The sequence below is a fragment of the Phoxinus phoxinus genome, assembly GCF_949152265.1.
Source record: "Phoxinus phoxinus genome assembly, chromosome: 25".
Classification (NCBI taxonomy): domain Eukaryota; kingdom Metazoa; phylum Chordata; class Actinopteri; order Cypriniformes; family Leuciscidae; genus Phoxinus; species Phoxinus phoxinus.
The window spans coordinates 10342614-10364360 of NC_136900.1; the positions used below are offsets into that span (position 1 = coordinate 10342614).

Here is a 21747-nt window from a genome sequence, read left to right on the forward strand (position 1 = left end):
CAAGTTTTTAGAAAAAAAAAAACATTTAATTGTATCACCATATATAGATGTTGACATTGCAATGAAATTATGAAATAAAAAATCATTTGCATGCATGTTGTGGTCTTAAGTGGGTGTGGCTATCAGAGCTTCACTTCGGACAGTCGTAAATGTGAATGGCTCTGTCATCACCCGTAGAGACGATTTTTGAGCCCGTGGGGTTGTACTTCACACTCCAAACCTATACACACAATAATTGAAATTTTCAGCATCATTACTCCAGTCATAGTGTCACATGATCCTTCAGAAATCATTATAATATGATGATTTGCTGTTCAAGAAACATTTCTTATTATCCGTGCTAATTAATATTTTGTGGAAACCATGATACTTTTTTTTTTTCACGATTCTTTGATGAAAAGAAAGTTCAAAAGAACGGCATTTTTTTTCAAAAAGTACCATTTTGTAATATTTTAAATGCCACTTTTGATCCATGTAATGCACCTTGTTGAATAAAAGTACTAATTTCTTATAAAAAAAAATCAATAAAAAATCTTACTGAACCAAACATTTGAACAGTAGTGTAAATTAATGTAACGCCACTCACTTGGTCCTGATGATCAAAGAACGTGTTCACACATGATCTGCTGCTTGTGTCCCACACCTTCACACTCTTATCGGACGAACTAAAAAAGCAACAAATAAGAGTTCAGAAACACACAAACTACATTTTGATTCCTAGTTTCCCTTCCTTTGAGGTGCATCAGCTCTTGCCTGGACACAAAGTGCGTATCGTCAGGTGAAAAGGCCACGTTCAGCACCCAGGACCCGTGACCGCTGAGTGTCCCGGCCAGGTTAGCGTGTTGCCTGGAAGACACACGAACAACAAGAACGTGAAACTCAGGTGTGCTCGGAGGTGAAAGACACATAAATCTGCTTGAATCCAAACGTACACGTCGTAAATCTTGATGTAGCCATCGTCTGATGCGGTTACCAGCAGCTGAGAGTCTGGAGAAAAGGTCAGAGACCTGATAGGCATCGCATGACCTGGAAAAAGAGCACATTTTATTTCCATTCCACTTATTGGCTACTGTACCTTTAAGACCTCTGTATGTAAACTGTGTGGTATAATCAGTAATGAAGCCGTACAATACACACTACTGGTCACAAGTTTAAAATAATTAAGATGATTGATTAGAATGATTTCTGAAGAATCATGTGACACTGAAGACTGGAATAATGATGCTGAAAATCAGGAATAAATTACATTTTAAAGCGTTTTAAAATAGATGATTATTTTTTTAATAGTAATATTTTAATATTTTTACTGTTTCAAATAAATGCAGCTTTGGTTAGCAGAAGAGACTTCTTTCAAAAATATTACAATATCTCTATTTTATTTTAACGACTGACTGGTAGTGTAAACATTATTTCCAGCTGTACTTGTTGGAGCAAATGAAAAGGACGAGTGAGCGATGCAGGACGACAGAGGAAAAATGGAGTCGCGCAGTGACAGGAGCCGAAGTTTACGGCCCTTGAGGGACGGCCAGGGACGCAATAAGGTTTTTCCACCGCATTCAAGTAACCCATAATCACTCTAAATGCATCTAGCAGACCAACGGACAGAGCGTCTAGAGAACGGACACTGCTTTAATAGAGGAAACGAAAGACAGCTTGGATCATGTGGGAGACGATTTTCACCTTCCAGCGTGTGCAGGAGTTTCCCAGTCGCAATATCAAAGATATTAATGATTCCGTCTATTGCACCGCTGGCTAAGTGCTTTCCGTCTGGACTCTAGAGAGAGAGAGAGAGAGAGAGAGAGAGGGAGAGGGGGAGAGGGAGGGAGAGAGAGGGAGAGAGAGAGAGAGAGAGGGAGAGAGGGAGAGAGGGAGAGGGAGAGAGGGAGAGAGAGAGGGAGATGGAGAGAGAGAGAGGAAGAGAGAGAGAGAGAGAGAGAGGGAGAGGGAGAGGGGGAGAGGGAGAGAGAGGGAGAGAGAGAGGGAGAGAGAGAGAGAGAGAGAGGTTTAACAAGCACTTTATTCTATGAACTTTACATCACATTACATTACTGGCAGTTATTAAAAATTAAAAAAATTAAAATAAATACTTTATAATTAAAAATTCACAATGAGCTGATCATTTTGTACTATACATAGTACCTCATCAACACACCATACATCACAAAAGAAAACCACATTATTTGTAAGTCTGTAATAAGCAAATTCGATTTTCAGCCTTCCCTCTACCAACCGTGTAAACATCATTTCAGGATCTATTGTGGCAAGTTGTAGACCTTTGTTCTTTCTTGTTTTCCAAATTGCAAGTTTGGCTGTTCCCATCAAATAATTTAATAAACATATTTTCCTCCTCATTGAAAAACTATATTTCATTCCCCCAATAAACACTTTATCGGAAAAATCCTCATTAAAGCTTCTAAACCAAGTCTTAAGCAAAACAAAAAGGTCTTGTAATCTGTTACACCTTAAAAACAAATGTTCTAGATCTTCCTCCTCCCCACAAAACCTACATTCCCCTACTACTGCCGGATTCAGGTGTGCCACATGTCGGTCCGTAGCTATGGCCCCGTGAATAATCCGCCACTGCAGATCAGCAGTACGCTTCTCTACAGGGGGTTTATACAGGGTCCGCCACCTGTCCCGCACGAGAAAGTCTGGTTGTAACAGTTCTGGCCATCTAGAAGCTTTTTGCCTCTTCAATGAATCTTGATGTGTGACTTTAACTGTGGTGCAGTATATTGCTTTCTTAGACACTTTTTTAAAATGGTCTAGCTGGGGGGTCTTGAAAGATAAAACCGAGTCTGCAACTTCACCTTCACCTTCTTCATTTATGAGAGGTGAAATTTTAATTTCTGGAAAATCTTGACCAGTTCTCATGTCCTGTGTTTGTCTCAGTCCTATCCAAGTCCTGCAGCTGCTTGGTAGTGCATTACATATTTCTTCTTTCAATTTTGAAACAAGACGCAGAGACTTTAACCCCGTCATCTCTTGAAGTGCCTCAATGGATTTCCAACCCCTCTCATCTAGGAGATGTCCAAGTTTCTGGACGCCATTCCTCAGCAAACATCTCCTCACGCTCACGGAGGACAACAGTCTAGTCTGTACCATTGGGTTGAAAAACAACGGTTCCTCTGGAGTCCAATGTCCTTGGTCACCCAGATCTCGCTCCACTCTGAAAACAGTTCTCCATGTCTGGAGCATAGACTTATAAAAGGGCGGAAGCTCTGACAGGCTTACTTCCTCGAGTTTCATTAAAAACAGGTGTCTATCAAATCCAAGTCCTCCTGTCCGCTTCAAAAATGCACTTGCAGTTTTGGCCCATACCACATCAGTTTTGTAGAGAAGTCTCTGCACAGCTTGAATCCTAAAGGCCCGGATCCGACTCCTCACATCCACCAAGCCTTGACCGCCCTCTTGAACTGGTAAGTAAAGGGCAGCTGCACGGATCCAGTGCTGTCCACTCCAGAAAAAATTAATAAATGTCCTTTGTATCATAGAAACAAGTTCCTCGGGAGGCTCCATAGTTATAGTCCTATGCCACAACATTGACGCAGCGAGATTATTGACAACCAGAGCTCTCCCCCTATAGGACAATTGTGGCAATAGCCATTTCCATTTCGACAATTTAGCAGACACCTTCTCCAGCAGACCCTCCCAATTTTTCCTTTGAAACTGTTCATTCCCCAAAAAAACTCCTAGTGTTTTCAATCCGTCCTGCCTCCACCGTAACCCACCCGGGAGTTGAGGAAACCCAGTACCTTCCCACCTACCAATTATAAACCCTTCACTTTTAGACCAATTAACTCTAGCAGAAGAGGCTTTTTCATATATTCCTATAGTTTGGTTTAAGGTTGTAATGTCCTTCTGACTTGTGATAAAAACACTAATGTCATCTGCATACGCAGATAAAAATAATTTAAAATCATCGTTTGAATTAGGAATTACAACCCCTTCAAGATTCTTCCTCAGTCTGCACAACAAAGGTTCAATGACCAAGCTGTATAATTGCCCGGAAAGTGGACACCCTTGTCTAATGCCTCTCGACACAGATATTGGTTCACTTAATCCACCACCGGCTTTCACCATAACAGAAACATTACAATACAACAGCCGAATATAGGATATAAATCTGTCACCAAACCCAAAATACTTTAACACATTAAACAGATACTGATGATCAACCCGATCAAAAGCTTTTTCTTGATCTAGTGAGAGAACTCCAAGATCAACATGATAAAACTGATTAATATGAATTGTATCCCGTAATAAAAAAAGATTATCCATTATAGATCTTTCAGCTATACAGTACGTTTGATCATTATGAACCAACAAGTCTAAACAGTGTTTAAGTCTATTTGATAAACATTTGGAAAATATTTTGTAATCCGAACATAATAGAGATACTGGTCTCCAGTTTTTAAGAAGCCCCAAGTCCCCTTTCTTTGGAAGCAGCGACAAGACTGCTCTACGGCAACTTATGGGAAGAGTTTCGCTTCGAATGCAGTCCAGCAACACTTCATAAAAATCTTGTCCAATTATTTCCCAAAACTGTTGATAAAAGTCTATAGGTAGTCCATCAATCCCAGGAGAACGGCCAATATGCAACTGGCGCATTGCTTCTGTAAGTTCTTTGAAAGTGATTAAATTGTCCAGTGCTTTTTTCTGTTCATCCTCAAGCTGAGGTAACTCCTTAAGCAAATCTTCAACACTTTCAGTATCACAGCTCTCAGCACTGTATAATTGTTTATAAAAATCTCTTGACAACTTTCTCATTTCAACTGGATTTGATGTTACTGATCCATCCTGACGACGAAGATGACACATCTGTTTTTGATTAACACACTTTTTTTCAAGATTAAAAAAGAAAGCACTTGGAGCATCCATATCTTTAATAGTGCAAAATCTTGCCCTTATCAAAGCTCCTTTGGCCTGCTCTTGTAGAAAAGAATTCAGTTCTTGTTTTTTCTTTTTCAACGCATCACAATGTACACCTTCATTATTAGTTACAATATTTTTTTCCAACAACTCAATGTCCTTTTGTAGAGTTTTTACTGTTGTTTTGACCGTAGTTGATGTATGAAAAGCATAATTCTGACAAAATAATCTTATATTCGCCTTTCCAACATCCCACCATTGACAAAGATTCTCAAACAAAAGCTTCTTCAACTTCCATTCACTCCAAAACACTTTAAAATTCTCACAGAAAAAAGCATCATGTAATAATTTAACATTTAAATGCCAGTAATAATTAGATCTTAATGTCTTCTTTATATTTAAAACCAAAGTGATCATATGGTGGTCTGAAAACCCGTTTGGAAAAATACAAGCATCAATTACTCTATTATTCCATATTTCTTTAATATAAAACCTATCCAATCTTGCACCCCAAAATCTATTGTCACACACTTTCAACCATGTATACTGTTTCACACCGATATTTCTTGTTCTCCAAACATCTGTTAATTGAAATTCATGCATAACTTTTATCAGTGTGCTACTTGATTGACTATGAGGCTCTTCCCCATTTCGGTCCACTGTAAAATCTGTTGTGCAATTCCAGTCGCCTCCAATCACAAGACACACACTATCATCATACTTCTGAATGGCATTTCTTAATTTCAAAAAAATATCTTGTCGCTCGGGACCGCTATTGGGGGCATAGACATTAACAAACACAAACATATTACCCTCATACTCAGTTTCTATAAGCAATAATCTACCTTCAACTATCTGATCCACATTTAAAATGTTAACATTCATGTTTGCAGAAAATAAAATAGCCACTCCCGCACTATTAAATGTCCCATGGCTCAAAACAAACTTGCCTTCCCACCACATACCCCATTCAATTTCATTATCCTTATTCGTATGCGTTTCTTGTAAAAAAGAAACATTAACCTTTTTAATTTTAAGAAATTCTGAAACCACTGCTAATTTACCCCTGTCTCTTCCCCCATTAATATTTAGAGAGCCCACCCTCAAATTATCCATGTAGGAAGAGAAAAAAAGAGTAGAGAGAGACAGAAAAAGACAGCAAAGTATAAAAGTCACCACGTGAGATTTATTCATCTTGATGCCTTTGAGAAACAAATTTATCTTTTCGCAGTTTTGTTACCATCTTCTTTAATCGAAATCGTTTCTTCTTATCCAGAACCTCGTAGCTAACCGTTCTCTGCAACGACAACACTGTCGCAATGAATTTATCAGTGTCCGGGAAAAAAACTGTCACATCAACAGTCTTACCAAATGTCGAATCTAGGAAATCATGTATCTCTTGTAAAGTGTACACTTCTCCCACTATCTGTGAACCCATATCAGAAATCTCAGAAAGCGTATCATCATCTTTCATCTCTGTATCACAACTTTCTTCATCCCTTGATATATCAACATTAGCACTTGCCACTTCACCATAAATCTGTTCACTCACATCATCGTTCATTTCACAATTTTCACTTGATACTGTTTCAGCGACCACTTTCTCATTTTGACCGTTATCACTAACGCTTTCAGCCGGTTCAACAACTTGCGCGTCCCGCTCCTCCACAACAACAACGGGAGGCAGCGCGTCCTCTGAGGCCTTCACCATCACCGCAGCACTCGGCCCGGCGCTCGCCACACTAGTCCCACTACTCCCAGCTTTATGTGGGCATGCTAGTCTCTTGTGACCAACATCCCCACACTCAAAGCATTTCATGCTTCCCGTGTTAGCATAAATCATATATGCCTTTCCTTCATACATCACTCTAAAAGACACGTCTAAATTTGGTTCACTCAAAAACATGAACACCTGTCTTCTGAAAGACATTACATGTTTTAACGCTTCATTTTTACAGCCGAGTGGAAGCGTTTTTATCGCGCTAGCAAATTTTCCGTAACGTGAAAGCCCTCGCTCAATTTCATCATTTGGAATAAATGGAGGCACGTTAGATACGGTTACTTTAGTAGTTGGCGCAACCAGCGGTGAAACAACAACATACTCTCCACTTACCACAATTCCATTCGTTATCAGGCGGCTAACTTGAACCTCTTCCTTCACAAAAACGACCACAGCTTTGTTCATGCGAGAAGCCGATGCAATATTCTCGTGCCCAATCTCCTCTCCAACAGCCATTAGCACATCCTCCACAGTCACACCGGTCACAGGAACACACCTGACGCCGTGACGAAGGGAAACAGGTGGCGCAGCCCCTACGAACAGGGACGCCATCCTGATCCCAAACAAAACTCCACAAGTACCTCACACAAACTTTTTTTTTTTTTTTTTTTTTTTTTTTAATACATTTATTTTGTGTTATTATAGAAACCGAAAAAAGAGTAAAGTTTAAATTTAGACCCAATTTAAGCCCAATAAGTCACCCTCTCCGCGTGGGAACCCTCAGACGCCCAAACCTCTCAGAGAGAGAGAGAGAGAGAGAGAGAGAGGGAGAGAGAGAGAGAGAGAGGGAGAGAGGGAGAGGGAGAGGGAGAGGGAGAGGGAGAGAGGGAGAGGGAGGGAGAGAGAGAGAGAGGGGGAGAGGGAGAGAGAGAGGGAGAGGGAGAGAGGGGGAGAGGGAGAGAGAGAGAGAGGGAGAGAGAGAGGGAGAGAGAGAGGGAGAGAGAGAGAGAGATTAGGGCCTGGAAAATCTGTATATTTTGGGGAAAATCTGCATTTTTTCAAATATTCACTTTAACGTGCAATGTGAATGAAATTTGGACTGTGTAATTTGTGAGATCAGTTCCTTTTTTTAACAGAACACCAAAGTAAATTGTTACTTGTTTATGTTTCCCACAATCTCCGACCAATACATTTCCATGATTGTTTTTCATTACTTCTCTCATGGTTTGTGATTACTGGAAAATAAAAGCAATTACACTCAATAATCTGTGTCTTGCTAACACAATATTTTAAGGCTGAGCATAACAAAAACATGCATGTTCAATATGATCAAATATGTCAATAATTTTAGTTATATGAATTTTTCAGTCTTCAGTGACTGTGGAAACTTTGTAAGTAACATTTCAACAAGACAGGAAATTAAACGTTCTAAATAAATGTCTATGATCTTTTGTATGTTTGATGCATCAGTGCATATTATTCAGAAGAAAAAAATCATATTTCAAAATAAAAAATGTGATAAATACACTATGGTTCAAAAGTTTGGAGACAGTAAGATTTTTAATACTTTTATTTGGCACGGATGCATTAACCTATTTAAAAGTCACAGTAAAGAAATTTCAAATGTTTTAAAAATTGATAATAATAAAGAATTTGACATCCCAGAAATATATTACATTTTAAAATATATTAAAATAGAAAACAGTTATTTAAAATTGTAATAATGTTTCACAATATCACTGTTTTTACTGTATTTCTGATCAAATGATTGTGGCCCAACACCACTGTGCACTGATTATTCAGTTTTTTGTTTCACAGAAATAAAACATTAGTGCCATTGACTTTAAAATCAGATTATCGTTACCCATCCAGAAGCATTTCAGGCACTCAACGATTCTTACATAGGCGATGCTCAGAATGAATTTCCCTCTGGTGTCCAGCGAGTACTCCTTTTTCCCGCTTTCCACGCCGAAGATGTTGACCTTCCCTAGATGGCTGCCAGTGGCGATGTATTTGGAGTCAGGAGAAAAGGCGACCGCCCAGGCATCAACTGCAGACGGAAAAACAAGAACAAAAAGAGTTTGCCACACCAGTTACGTATTATATACTATTATAGTTTTTTGTATTATCTGTGTTCATTTTAATTTTAAAGTTTCAATAAATTGTTTTTTATAATTTTTTTAAGTGCCCCTAATGCTTTTTTTAAATATTACCTTTCAGGTAGAGTGAAATATAGCTGTTTGTGAATGTAAAATTTCTGCAAAGTTTCAAAAATGTATGTGGGCGACAAATAAAGTTATTGTCTCCTAAAAGAAGAAAGAATCGATTCTGAACTGCCGAACCGAGTCGTCAGTAATTCCAGTCTCCCTTCAGTCTTACAGTTTTCATAATACAAGCCTGGTCTTCATTGGCCCTCAAACACTGTAGTTTGTAGCTGAGACTGGAAGAGTTTGGATTGTGTTGTCGACGTGTTCGAGAAGCTCACCTGGACCAGCGTCCATTGACTTGATCTGTTTACCAGTCTCCAGGTCCCAGAGTCGAATGTGAGCGTCAAGAGAGGTGGAAGCGGCAATTGCTCCGTTCTGACTGATGTCCACCGACACCACACCCAGCTGGTGACCCTCCAGCGTCCACTGCAGCTCCAGCTTTTCGTCCGACCTGCGAAAGATCAGAAAAAGTGCCGTATGTTCAGAAACAAAGAAAACACGTTTGACACTTCAGTTGCACTTTGTTGATTGATTTACCATTTCCACACTTTTACCAGGTCGTCCAAAGAGCCGGTCACAATGGTTTCTGACCCGTCCTTCTCGTTGCGACCCCATGCCGCTGTCCAGATGGCATCTTCATGAGCTGCAGGGGCAAGAACACTGTGCGTATAATATATCATACAATCATAAATATATGCTGGCTAGGTAGACAGCTCACTAGATTTTTGAGCTATAACTCAGAACAGATAACTATGTGTGTGTGTGTGTGGACTCACCATGCTCCTGCTTGAATAGTATACTGTACTAAAAACAGAACAATTCACAAATTTATATAACATATAATCATTATTCTGATTAACATACGATAAATAAGATAACACGTTTGTAAATATACGAGCTTAACTCACCTGTGTGCTCATAGTCTTCGTTTCAAAGCCTGTTTGTGGTGGAAAAGAGCTCCTGTGAGTTTATAAGCGCGTGTGTGATCCGTTTTATGAGTTATTATGAGTTTACAAACTCACTTCATACATACACAGATGCTAGCGTATCTTAGCTTATGACTGAATAAACTGCTTCTGTAAGCCTCCGACGTGTCCTGAAGAGGTATTAGTGCGTCCGCGATAAAGTCAGATAATCCTTATGATTTGTTCCATACATCAGAAGAAGAATTAAAGCGCTTTGTTAACAATAATAAACACCCGCACTGATACCGACTAGAGAGCCGCCATGACACCTGCGCGCAAAGCACCATGGGAACACACGCCTGACTCTGTCCTCTCTCTATGCATGTTCAAGTCATGTTGGAAAGATCGTACTTGAAGTTGAACGCCACCACAAAGTCGTAAATACCATGGTAAATACCTCGGGATTTTCTTTAAGCCCCGATATGTACGAGTTGGTGGCGTATCATTGAAAAACATGGCGGAATACCTCAATACTTACAGGTATTTACTATTTAGCATTGACATTGTCAGGCTTCTTTTTTTTTTTACAACAAAATAAGCCAATTTTCTGCACAAAGCCATGTAATTTAACAATACGATGAAAATTTTAAAAATTTAGATCAAAAACTAATACTATAATATTATGAATAGTATCAGTACAAATAACAGATGGCAGTAATAAAATAATAGTACCAATATTTAAAATAAAAACAAAATAAAATGATGTAATAATACATTAATCTGTTATTTATAAACAAACAAATCAATCAATAAATCAATGCTAACTATACTAAATATATACAGTATTATCAAAGCATAAAAAAACATGTACCAGTAATATAGGCTAATGAAATAATAGTATACCAATATTTAAAACAAAAAATAATTTATTTTACATAAATAAACAAACAACTAAATAAATAAATGCTGAAATAAAATAAAATTTACAAAGCATTGATAAAATAAATAAAAAATAAATAATAATAATGACAATATAATAAGACAATAAACGTATTTATTATTTATAATACATTTAAATGTGAATATAAAAACATGTATAACAATAATTGTATTTGCATGGCTAATAACTATAAGTAAAACTGTATATAGGCATATCTCTCTGCCAGATTGACCTCTTTTTTTAGTGCTTTGTATTCGGTTTCTGATGACAGGATATTTTAAAATGCTAATTTTTTCTGTTTTTATGTCGTCTCAAAAGCCATTCCTTCTGCTGTTACTGTCTCGGGCACTAAAAGTGAGTCACAAAAGAAAAGCAGAAGACATTTAAACACAGACTAACTCAGACGAGACTTCTCCCTCCGTACTGCAACATCGGATTACAGAACAGTCGAATCAAAGACGTCGAGAGTTAGACAGACGGAAGTCCATATGCTGTGTGGGATTTTAGCCCTTTTATGTCTGGAGCAGTGAGAGTTTCTCAACTGATGCCCTTTGAGATGCAATGTGCCTCACAGAGGGAATTCAGCATCGACTGACCTAGATCTGACTGTGCGAGGGGGGGGGGGGGGGTGTAGAGAGAGAGAGAGAGAGAGAGAGAGAGAGAGAGAGAGAATGTGCTGCTTTATGGTTTAGATGAATGAAATATGGTCTATTTTATGGCTTTTAACTGCTTATACAAGACTGCAGCACTTGAAAAAAAAAAAAAACTTTCCATAACATTCCCATGATGTTTAGAATTATTTATTACTGATTTGAATGGCTATAGCAAAGGGAGACTGATTGTATATCGTCACATTCCAGCATGACAAGAACTACCCTGGCCCCCCTTACAAAAGATACAGTGATAGTATCAGATGGTACTCATGTTACTCTTTAATTACCATATTCATATACCATGGCGTATACATACAACGGGGATAAGAAAAATGTGCTTTTTACTCTTATAGTGTATGATTGCAGAAAAAAATCTATATGTTTGTATATTGAAAATTGATGGAGCAACAGAGTTTGGGTAAAAATAATCATAAAAGTAGTTTATATATATAAGGCACACATTATTTATACAAATACTTTAAGTACAATAATATGTTTTTAAGTTCAAAACAATCGTCTTAGCTAAGTTTGTACTGTTTTCTGTTAATTTTGATAAATACAATCATTTGTGTTCAATAAATATACTCATTCCTCAGAGGAATTCAGATTTTCCATTTTAATGGACTATTTGTCTTTAATATAAGGCTTTAATATAATATAAAGTAATTTAAATCAATGTTTCATATCCAAACTTTTTTTTTCTTAATTTTGTTATAGCTGTGTGATACGTGAGATAATGTACAGTTGGAGGGCATCAAAACCCAGCATAATTTCGAAAATATTAGGCATACTTGACCTTGACCACAAAACATTTAATGTCAAAATAAAGTGTAGTTTTACTTTAGAGCTCCATTAAATCCTCAAACTCAATCATCTGTTTTCCGTTCGTATAGTGGTTAATGTGGGTCTGTTGCTTTTAGCTCATTTTTTGGGGCTCTAACTCATTAAATACAGTCAACTAAAATGATCATCAGTGTTTAGCTGTAATTAGTGCTTAATTTGATCATGTTTTTGTGTTGGCTCGAACCAGTGCAGCTTGTTCTGTTTCTCAAGAGGAAGAAGCTGTTTGTCTCGAGATGCATTGTACTAAGAAAGCATTTAATGTGCCTTCTGGAAACCAGTTAGCGTTTCAGAGGTTGTGGAGTTCATTTGTGTCCATCCTCGAGAAGAAAAGCTCAGCGTGCGGCGTCAGGACGAGCTCTCGAAGCTTCTCAGACTGAATCTGAAAAATGACTGCTCCTGGTTTCTCATGGCTTAATGCACTGAAATAAACTTCAGCAGAGGGAGACATGAGTAAGCCAGCCTTTTCACGGCCACCGGAGTGTTTATATGTGGGAACTGAGTTTTCATTCAAGCACTTTTGAGGGCAGGAAACGGTAGAATTGAAATATAAAGACCTTCATGCTGGACAAAGCACAAAGCTTGTGACCAAACCTAATTAAGAGCTTGTACAGAAAGTATTTTGTCATCATGAAGGACTGTAGCTGTGCTTTAGTCCGGCAAACATAATGAGATGCATGGCGTCCGGGAATTGCTCTAATTTTTCTGTTCTGTCAAATGCTTTCTGAAATACTTGATTCTGATTGGTCAAACGCAGCATTATGTGATCAAATATTGATGGTATGTATATGTGTATGTATACACACACACACGCACTTTTCCCAAATGTTTGTTTTTAAAATTTTATTAAACTTTAATTTAGTTTTAATTAAATTTTAATTAAAAATGTATTTAGAACGTTTAATTCTAATTTAAAATGTATAAATAGACTATGATATATGTGTGTGTGTGTATGTGTGTGTGTGTGTATTTATTACTAAATGTCTCAAACAAAAAGATCGTAAAGCTGCAAAAAAATACTTTTTTTTCTAGTAAAATACCTAAAAAGTTCTGTCCAGCATTCGTCACCAGAGAAAATATACATATTTTTTTGTTTTACGAGCTTAAAAAAAGCATGCATGGATGAATCGTTCACAATACGATCAAACTGAAATTCGACTTAAAATTCATTGCACTGGCAGAATGTTCCACTTTTTTTTGTATACATCAAGTGAATAAATCTACAAGTGCTGTAAGACAAAATACCCCTTATTTTGTAAATAACCTGTATATTAACCCTTAATATTAAAGATACATATCTAAAAAAAACCTCAATATTGCTTCTCGAGAAAATTTGACTTGTTTTAAGGTATTTTAACTGGAAAATAAGGCAAAAATAACTTTGGCATAATATCAACAGGCTCAATAAAACTCCAGACGGACTGATACAAATCTGAAGTTGCATTGCAGCCGGACAACAACCTTGTGATTTTCCCGAGTGAAACCTGTCACCTGTGCGGAGGCGCTTCTACACAAACACAAGTGTTCAAAATCACAGCTTGAGTGTGTGTCACGGATCACTGGACACATCAGGACTGGAATACAGTGATGCATCCCGTGCCGAAACGACAGACACACCCACGACACGGAGTGATTTACTGCTGAGGGATGAGAGGGAAACATTAGTGGATGGTTTTGTGGCTGATGCTGGAACAGGTTGCTTGATGCTGCAGTCTGAACGGTGAGACAGCAGCTCTGCCAGTGGGCGGGAGAGAGAGAGAGAGAGAGAGAGAGAGAGAGAGAGAGACAGTTGAGGCGAGAGGGGAGGGACAGGGTGAGTGAGAACATAAGACAGAAAGGCAACGGACGATCACAAAGAGAGTAGAAAAGGAGAACAAGAGTAGCGAGGGACCAGAGGAGAAGACAGAGCAGGACAATCTGAAGCTCAAAATGCCTCCCAACTTCGCCGGCACCTGGAAAATGAAGAGCAGTGAGAATTTCGACGAACTTCTGAAAGCTCTTGGTAATATTACATTTCATCGGTTTAACTGAGCATCATATTGGCTTGTCGTCTCACCTGCAGGCGTTCACGTTAAACGTCTCGGGCAGGAGGATGGAGAGATGCTTCAGACTAGATTCGGCTCTCGAGGAGATGTTATCGTACACTAGAATGCGAGAGGGCTGATTATTCACATTTATCACGATGGGCGATGTGGTTAAAGTGGGTCACGTGATTGTTGAAGTTAACTGAGGGCTTTGTGTTTGGTATATTCACTTCAGGGGTTTGTTTCACTGTGAGACAGGAAGGTCTCAGAGCGGTTTGGAGAGAAACATCAGGCAGTCTTGAGCAAAAGTCTGGGTGTGACAGTGACAAATTTGACATTTATGCATTTGGCAGATGCTTTGAGGAATGTATTATATGCGTGTTCCCTCGGGATCAAACCCATTGTGGTGGCATTGCGAGCACTTTGCTACCAGTTGAGCTATACAGGAACAATTTTATTGCTTTTTCAAAGCTCAGAACAGTGAAGTATTAACTTTGTCTCAAAACAGTGTAACAATTTTAATATTATTTATTTATTATTATACTATTTATTAATATATTGAATTATCTGATTGAATTTGTAATTTTATGTTTCTATTTAGCTTTTTTATTGCAGTTTGAGTAAAGAAATGTTGTATTTCAACTTAATTTCAGTTAGTTTCTAATTTTCGTTAACATTTTTGAATAATTAATTTTATAATAATAACATTTTTGAATAATTAAAGTTAATAATTAATTTATATAATAATAATAATATCTAAAATATTTACATTGTATATTATTTTAACTATTTCATTTAACAAACAGGATATTAATGGTTTTTGTTTTATTTAGCAATTACACTGTCTCAAAAAATAGTCGCAAATAAAATAAATCATTCAGAAAAAGCACATCATTTGTACATCACAGCTCAGATCATTTGGTCTTATTGAGATCACTGACTTTTGTACTTACTATAGAGTTACAGTTAGGGTTTGGTTTAGAGTTAGTTGTAATTATTCATAATTTACAGTTATTACTATAGTAAGTACATGTAGCAATGTGTAAGTACAAGTACGTCACCTTAAAATAAAGTGTTACCTGCAAACTTTGGTAACATGAGAAAAATGCATGATTTTCTTAAGCAAAAACTAACCGTTAGAAGAGCAAATGCAGTCTATGAGATAATAAAAAGATTTATTTTTAATGTCTTCTTACCGATTCGCAGGTTTAAAATAGGCTGTATTGAGCAGTCACTTTATTTTATGAGAATGTGCATGGATTTGAAGCTGCATACCAGTGTTTTTTGGTTGCAAACTGCTGTTAATGTGATAAAATCCCACAGATGTTGCTGGTTTTAAACCACGAAGGCTGAATCTCTGAAGGCGGTATACCAGGATGAGCTGAGGAACACCCAGAATGAGAAACTACATTTTCAGAAGTCTTTAACAACCGTGCTATGGTCCAAACCAGAGCAGAAACTATTCAAACACTCCTAGAATTCCTCAGATTCATCCCGAGGGATCCTCATGGCAGAAAACTGAAACAAACTCTTTTGAGGACATTATAATTTAAGAGAACAGCAAGCCTGGAATTATGTTAAATTAGAATCGAGGCTAAAACAACAAGTATTTCTGCTTCAAAATAAAAAAAATCTTTCTCATTCCTTCCGACTTTACAATTTGTATATTTTATGCATTGCACTAAAAGTATGTACTTAACCAGTGACGGGAAAGAACATTTTATACATGTAAAACTGTGTTAGACTAGACTGCATCAACAAATAGTGTCTTGATATTGTTTATAATTGCATGTTCATATATTTAAAACTGTGCACCCAGGTGTGAATGCTATGCTCCGGAAAGTGGCCGGTGCGGCCGCAGCCAAACCGCACGTGGAGATCCGGCAGGACGGAGAGCAGTTCTACATCAAGACCTCCACCTCTGTGCGCACCACTGAAATCAGCTTCCGCATCGGAGAGGAGTTTGACGAGGAGACGGTGGACGGCAGGAAATGCAAGGTGAGTCGCATCACCGGCGCGTGCGCATTGAGGAGCGAGACACGCACCCGCTGAGCTTCACAACGGCCAGTTAAGCCCCTAAAGCCACCCAGAGGCCCGGGGACACGTAAACAACCGTCACTCGATAACTGCAGGACAGAATTACAGGTGGAGACGGCTCAACAGTAGAGAGAAGTAAAAATGAAATGCTGCTGAAAATCTCCATTGGAAAATTAGTGTCAAGGAGCAGCCAATTTTAATTTTGATGAACATGAGTTTGAGTTAGGCTTGCATCATTTTCTGATCTATATGATTTTCTGCATCATTTTCTGATCCTATATCACTGTAAAAAAATGATTTTAACGGTTAAAGACTGTAAAAATGCTACAGTGAAAAACTGTTAATTGGTTAACAGAAAGTTTCCTTACTGTATACTGTAAATAACTGTGATGGATCTAATGGTACATTTAATGTAGGCCTAATTTTACTGTAAAATACCGTTAAATGTACAGTTCTTGAAAGTGAAAAAGAACAACTCATTGTATAATTTACAGTGAAAACCCGTAAATTGACATTCCCACAATTCCTTGCGTGACACTTCACATTTGATGTATTTTTGTTGAAATAACTGTTTCTTCATAGTTTTCTTAGTTTTTTTTTTCTAATCAGTTAAGTACATTAGGGTTTTATGTGACATTTAATGTTGTTAAATTAATTAAATCAATTAGTTTGTGTGAATGACACTGTGCAGCTTCATATATTAGTATGAACTTTCTTGTGGAAGAGCTGCTTGTGTTGACCTTTGATTGATCATGTGACTCTCATCACTGCTGTGATTGTTGGTTGTCAGTGTTTTACAATGGTACAAAACAGATATTAATACTTCAGTAGGTCGGTAAATTAACATTATATCATAATGAAATATGGTTTATTACTGTAAATTTTAAGTTAAGTCTGTAAAACCTAAAATCTTGCTACCGTACCACAGCTGCCAGTATTTTACCGTAAATTTTGCCGATTTTTTTTACAGTCTATCTATCTATCTATCTATCTATCTATCTATCTATCTATCTATCTATCTATCTATCTATCTATCTATCTATCTATCTATCTATCTATCTATCTATCTATCTATCTATCTATCTATCTATCTATCTGTCTGTCTGTCTGTCTGTCTGTCTGTCTATCTATCTATCTATCTATCTGTCTGATAACTGTTATGCATATTAAATTAGTAATTTCTATATTCCTTTTTTTAGTCCATATTTAGTTTTTAGCCAGTTTTTTTTACTTGTTTACATGTATTTGTAAACTTTATTATAATTTACAAATTTGACAACTATGTTATCGGCTGTTTTATGGTACGAAAAAATTTAATGAACGTCCCTTATTAACATAATTAAGCAAACTGAACCTTCTCGTTTTTTCTCGTTTGCTTAAAACCCATTGTTGCAACATTGTGATTCCCCTCAAAGCTTAGTCCAAGGCTTTTAAATTCTTCAGTGCAGAATTTTCTGAAATGGCTATAGAGAAAATGAATGAGTAATAAACACTTCCGAGAAACAAATCGACCACCGTTGAGCTCAGCAAGCACCTAAATGCTGGTAACGGACACCGCTGATTTTCCGGATAACTCCTCTGGACATCTCGGACTCTGATTTCAGACGATACACGCTCAGACACGTTTATGTAGATTTACATTAGATCACTTCGCATCCATCAGGACAAATTAGCCACTAATGTGAGCATCAATTTCCTCAGCATGAGTTTGTCCATCTACTCTAATGTCCCTTCAGATGAATCTTAATGCCTCTATATCGTCTTAATCAAGTCTTCAGACGTTTGGCAGAGGAGCAGTTTTAATTCCACCCTGTTACCCGAGCAGATCAACAAAACCCATTCAACACAATCAAATGTAGAACCTCGTCCATAAAATCGAGCAGCGAAACCCTTATATTTGATTTCACTGACCTTAATAATATCGTCTCACCGAGCAAAATGATGGCATCATCAAACTGTGAGAAACCTAAACCTGATGGTTTCAGACTGCGAAGCTCAGCAAGGAGTGAGTTTCAACAATGTTTTGGTACATGACAGTACTATAGAGTTAAACTCAAAAATGATTCAAGGGCAAATCGGATGTAAAAATGTCACATTACTAGCTACTCAGCATTTTCGGGCATTACAGTCACAAATGTAATTCCCAGAAATTATATCGTTTTGAGACACAGCTTCCAAATGTTAAGTTTGTCGGTCTTAAAAAGAACAATATCGAAAGCATGTGGAATAATCAGAATTATTGATTCCCAAGCAATTCAGTCTTAACTTTGAAAATCCTCTGTCGTGGAAATTGCTTTGTTGTTAGAGAGATGTAGCGAAGAGGCGAGCGTATAGACAAGGATTTGACCTCATTTTGTTCTGGAACAGACAGCAGTGGGAGGGGGATTATTTGGGAGTCTTGCAGCCCCTGTGAGTCACGTAACTGTCTGTCTCAAGCATTATGTGAGCGGAGACATCTTAAATTGTGTCTTCTGTATTTAGCCTATATATATATATATATGCGTCTTTCCGACCTATTTTTGGCAGCAAAATAGCTGAAAATGTCCCCAAAAATTGGGATGGACTGAACCATCGAAGCGCAGCATTAAAATAGCTTACACTCTTAAAAATAAAGGTTCTTTCTTTATTTCCACGAAGAACCTTTAACATTCATAGAACCTTTCAAATGCACAAAAGGGTCTATAGATTTTTTAAATGGTTCTTATGGTTTCACTGAAAGGTTCTTTAGGAAACCCCAAATGGTCCTTCTACACTGTAAAAAATATTTTCATGATTTGTTATCACAACTTTTTATCTTTTGTCAAATCAACTTCGATAACTAATGTGTGAAGATAACATACTATTTTGAGTTTCTGTTTATTAAACCATTCTTCTTCATTGTATTAACTCATACATTTTTTATTACCACAAACTCAATATTTTAAGGCAACAAGGTAACTTGATTTTTTAAGTTAAACCAACTTTTTTTTTCAGTGTATGGCATTGCTGCGAAAAACACCCTTTTTGGAACCTTTATTTTTTTTCTGTCTTCAAATCAATCTTGGGTCTTCAGTCGACACTGTTTAAATCCCGTCTGGGTCGCGCTTCCCATAATGCTCACGCGTTAGATCAGTGGGGAGCAGGCGTCTTTTGTGGCTGTTCGAACACATTTGACCACATGAGTCTTTACACTACAAAAGCAATCCAGTCAAATGCGTTTTCCACTTCCTCTGGAAGTGGACAAGCTCAAAATTTGTAGACCCCTTTTACACTTGTATTTAGAGTCGTCCTCTTGTGATCCGATCGACCAAAACGCATCTCAATACCAGGTGTAAACAGGGCCATAATTATGACTTTTAAAGTCTTAATTTCGACTTTTCATCTCATAACAAGCCTTTTGATTAAATTATAGGCTATATTTATACCGTAAGCTATAGTAGTTGGAACAGTGGTGCAGCGTCCGAAATCAGGTACTGTCTGATTAGGTACTACTTTTGAATTTAGTGTCGTTAAAAAAGTACCTTCTATATGAATATGGAACTATGAATGAAATTCGGACGTACTACATCCGCCATGTTGTTACTGTCACGTGACCTATCAGCGTCAGTTGCATCACTTCACTTCCTTTCATAAATCTCCTCCCGTGGCATCATGGGAACGCAAACTTCAGAATTTCGCCGGAAGTAGGTAATCCGGGTACTTTTCGTCTATTAGGCCTATGACATACTAATCTTTCGGCATACTGTTTTTCGCACACTGTATAGTAGGGAAGTATTCGATATCAGATGCACAGTGGGTCTCCTTCCCTAACCATTCACACACACACACACACACACACACACACACACACACACACACACACACACACACACACACACACACACACACACACACACACACACACACACACACACACACACACACACACACACACACACACACACACACACACACACACACTTCTATAAAATGTGCATATTTTAAAATTTAGGTAACACTTTATTTTAAGGTGACCTACTTACCCATTGCTACATGTACTTGCTATAGTAATATAATAACTGTAAATTATGAATAATTACAACTAACTAACTCTAAACCAAACCCTAACCGTAACTCTATAGTAAGTACATGTAGTTACTTAATATTACTCAGTTCTTATTTGAGTAACGTTAAGTACAATGTAGCATAACTATGTCACCTTAAAAGAAGTGTAACCAATTTTCATTAAAATTAAGAACCAAATAAAACCACACATATGCAAAGCTGCATGTATTTATTCATTTTAGTAGCCTACTTAAAATTAAACAAAACTGAAATTCAAAATGTTGCCTTAGCTAAAAAAAAGGTTTATATATTTTATTTTACTTCAGTTACTGTTTGTTTCAAGTAATGACAATATTTTTTTTACATACATCTACATCACATCTTTACTTAGGTTAGGCTACATGTTAAAGACATAAGTTAGCCTACATCTCTTCAGTTGGTTCAGAGTTGGTTTTACTGTTATTTAATGTGTTTATAGGATTTGTTCTGCTGACGAAACGGCAAAATCATTCCAAGAAATTTAATTAGACAAATAGCTCCCAACAATATGAGCTTATTAGTGATCTAGAAGCTTTATACACCTTTTTACAGCGGATGTAAATTAAAACATGGTAGCCTTTATCCCTCACAGCCTCGCTTTCATACCTGTCATGGCGCTGCTCTGAATATGGTAACTTAGGCCTGATACATTTTTGCCACTAAATAACGCGCGCGACAGAGCACGAACTTAGTTGTACGGATCGAGCCTACACATTTATCTGCATATAACGTTACAAGCCGGGAATTTTGTGTGATAACTTTTTCTGCCCACATAAGTACGCACATTAGGCAAAAAAGAGAGTAAAAAGTGGCCAATAATCGTCTATTGTCGTAATAAATTAAAATTATTGAACTCTGTCTGGAGTCTTTTATCATATTGCTATGGACGCCATTTTATCAAATAAGACATTTAAGCGTTACCTCAGTAGTCTTGTTGTCGTTGAGGGCTTAACCCAGCCGTTCTTCAGGCCGGTTGCTATAGCGACAGACCGCTCACCTGCCACAGGGCAGAAGCTGAGAGACGGAGAGAAAACATGGGTGGCCAAGCTAATCTCCTGGAACTTTTTTTGGGAGGAAAGAGACTATTCTACTGTTGTTTTCCTTCATTTTTAACTTACATATTTTCTTTATTTTTTACTTTGCTACTTTATTGTTTCATCCTATTTAAGATGCACATGCTTTGGCTATAAAACTGTATAGTTATTATTTGTCATGCCAATAAAGCACATTAAAATGAGAGAGAGGGATGATGGGATATTTAGTTTGTGTTGTGGTTGCTTGTGCTCTGATTCATTTCAGTGGGGGGATTTTTTATTTAGTTGCCTAGATTTACATTTCCCATAGGCAGATGCTTATCCAAAGCCACATGCACTGCGTGGATTCAAAGGCTACATTTGATCAGCACGTGCATTCCCAAGGAATTAAACCCATGATTTTGATGTTGCAAGCACAGTGCTATGGAAGAGGTTACTTTTTATTAAACAAAG

At 37.5% G+C, this 21747-nt stretch overlaps 2 protein-coding genes across 2 annotated transcripts in view; one reads left to right on the forward strand and one right to left on the reverse strand.

Annotated features, from left to right (window-relative positions):
- Positions 1–78: 78 nt before the first annotated feature.
- Positions 79–10079, reverse strand: skic8 (SKI8 subunit of superkiller complex). The gene is made up of 11 exons (XM_079604437.1): positions 9822–10079; positions 9708–9736; positions 9576–9603; positions 9337–9442; positions 9078–9250; positions 8494–8642; positions 1681–1774; positions 933–1026; positions 754–846; positions 587–665; positions 79–220 (listed from the first exon to the last, which is right to left on the reverse strand). The coding sequence occupies exons 2-11, from the start codon at positions 9717–9719 to the stop codon at positions 131–133; spliced, it is 918 nt and encodes a 305-aa protein (XP_079460563.1). The 5' UTR covers positions 9720–9736; positions 9822–10079; the 3' UTR covers positions 79–130.
- Positions 10080–13553: 3474 nt separating this feature from the next.
- The window catches only part of crabp1a (cellular retinoic acid binding protein 1a), an 11574-nt gene continuing 3380 nt past the window's right edge, over positions 13554–21747 (forward strand). Inside the window, exons 1-2 of the mRNA XM_079604440.1 lie at positions 13554–14139; positions 15981–16159. Of these exons, the coding sequence (XP_079460566.1) occupies positions 14067–14139; positions 15981–16159 (252 nt within the window). The 5' untranslated portion in view covers positions 13554–14066. The remainder of the gene's footprint in view (positions 14140–15980; positions 16160–21747) is intronic.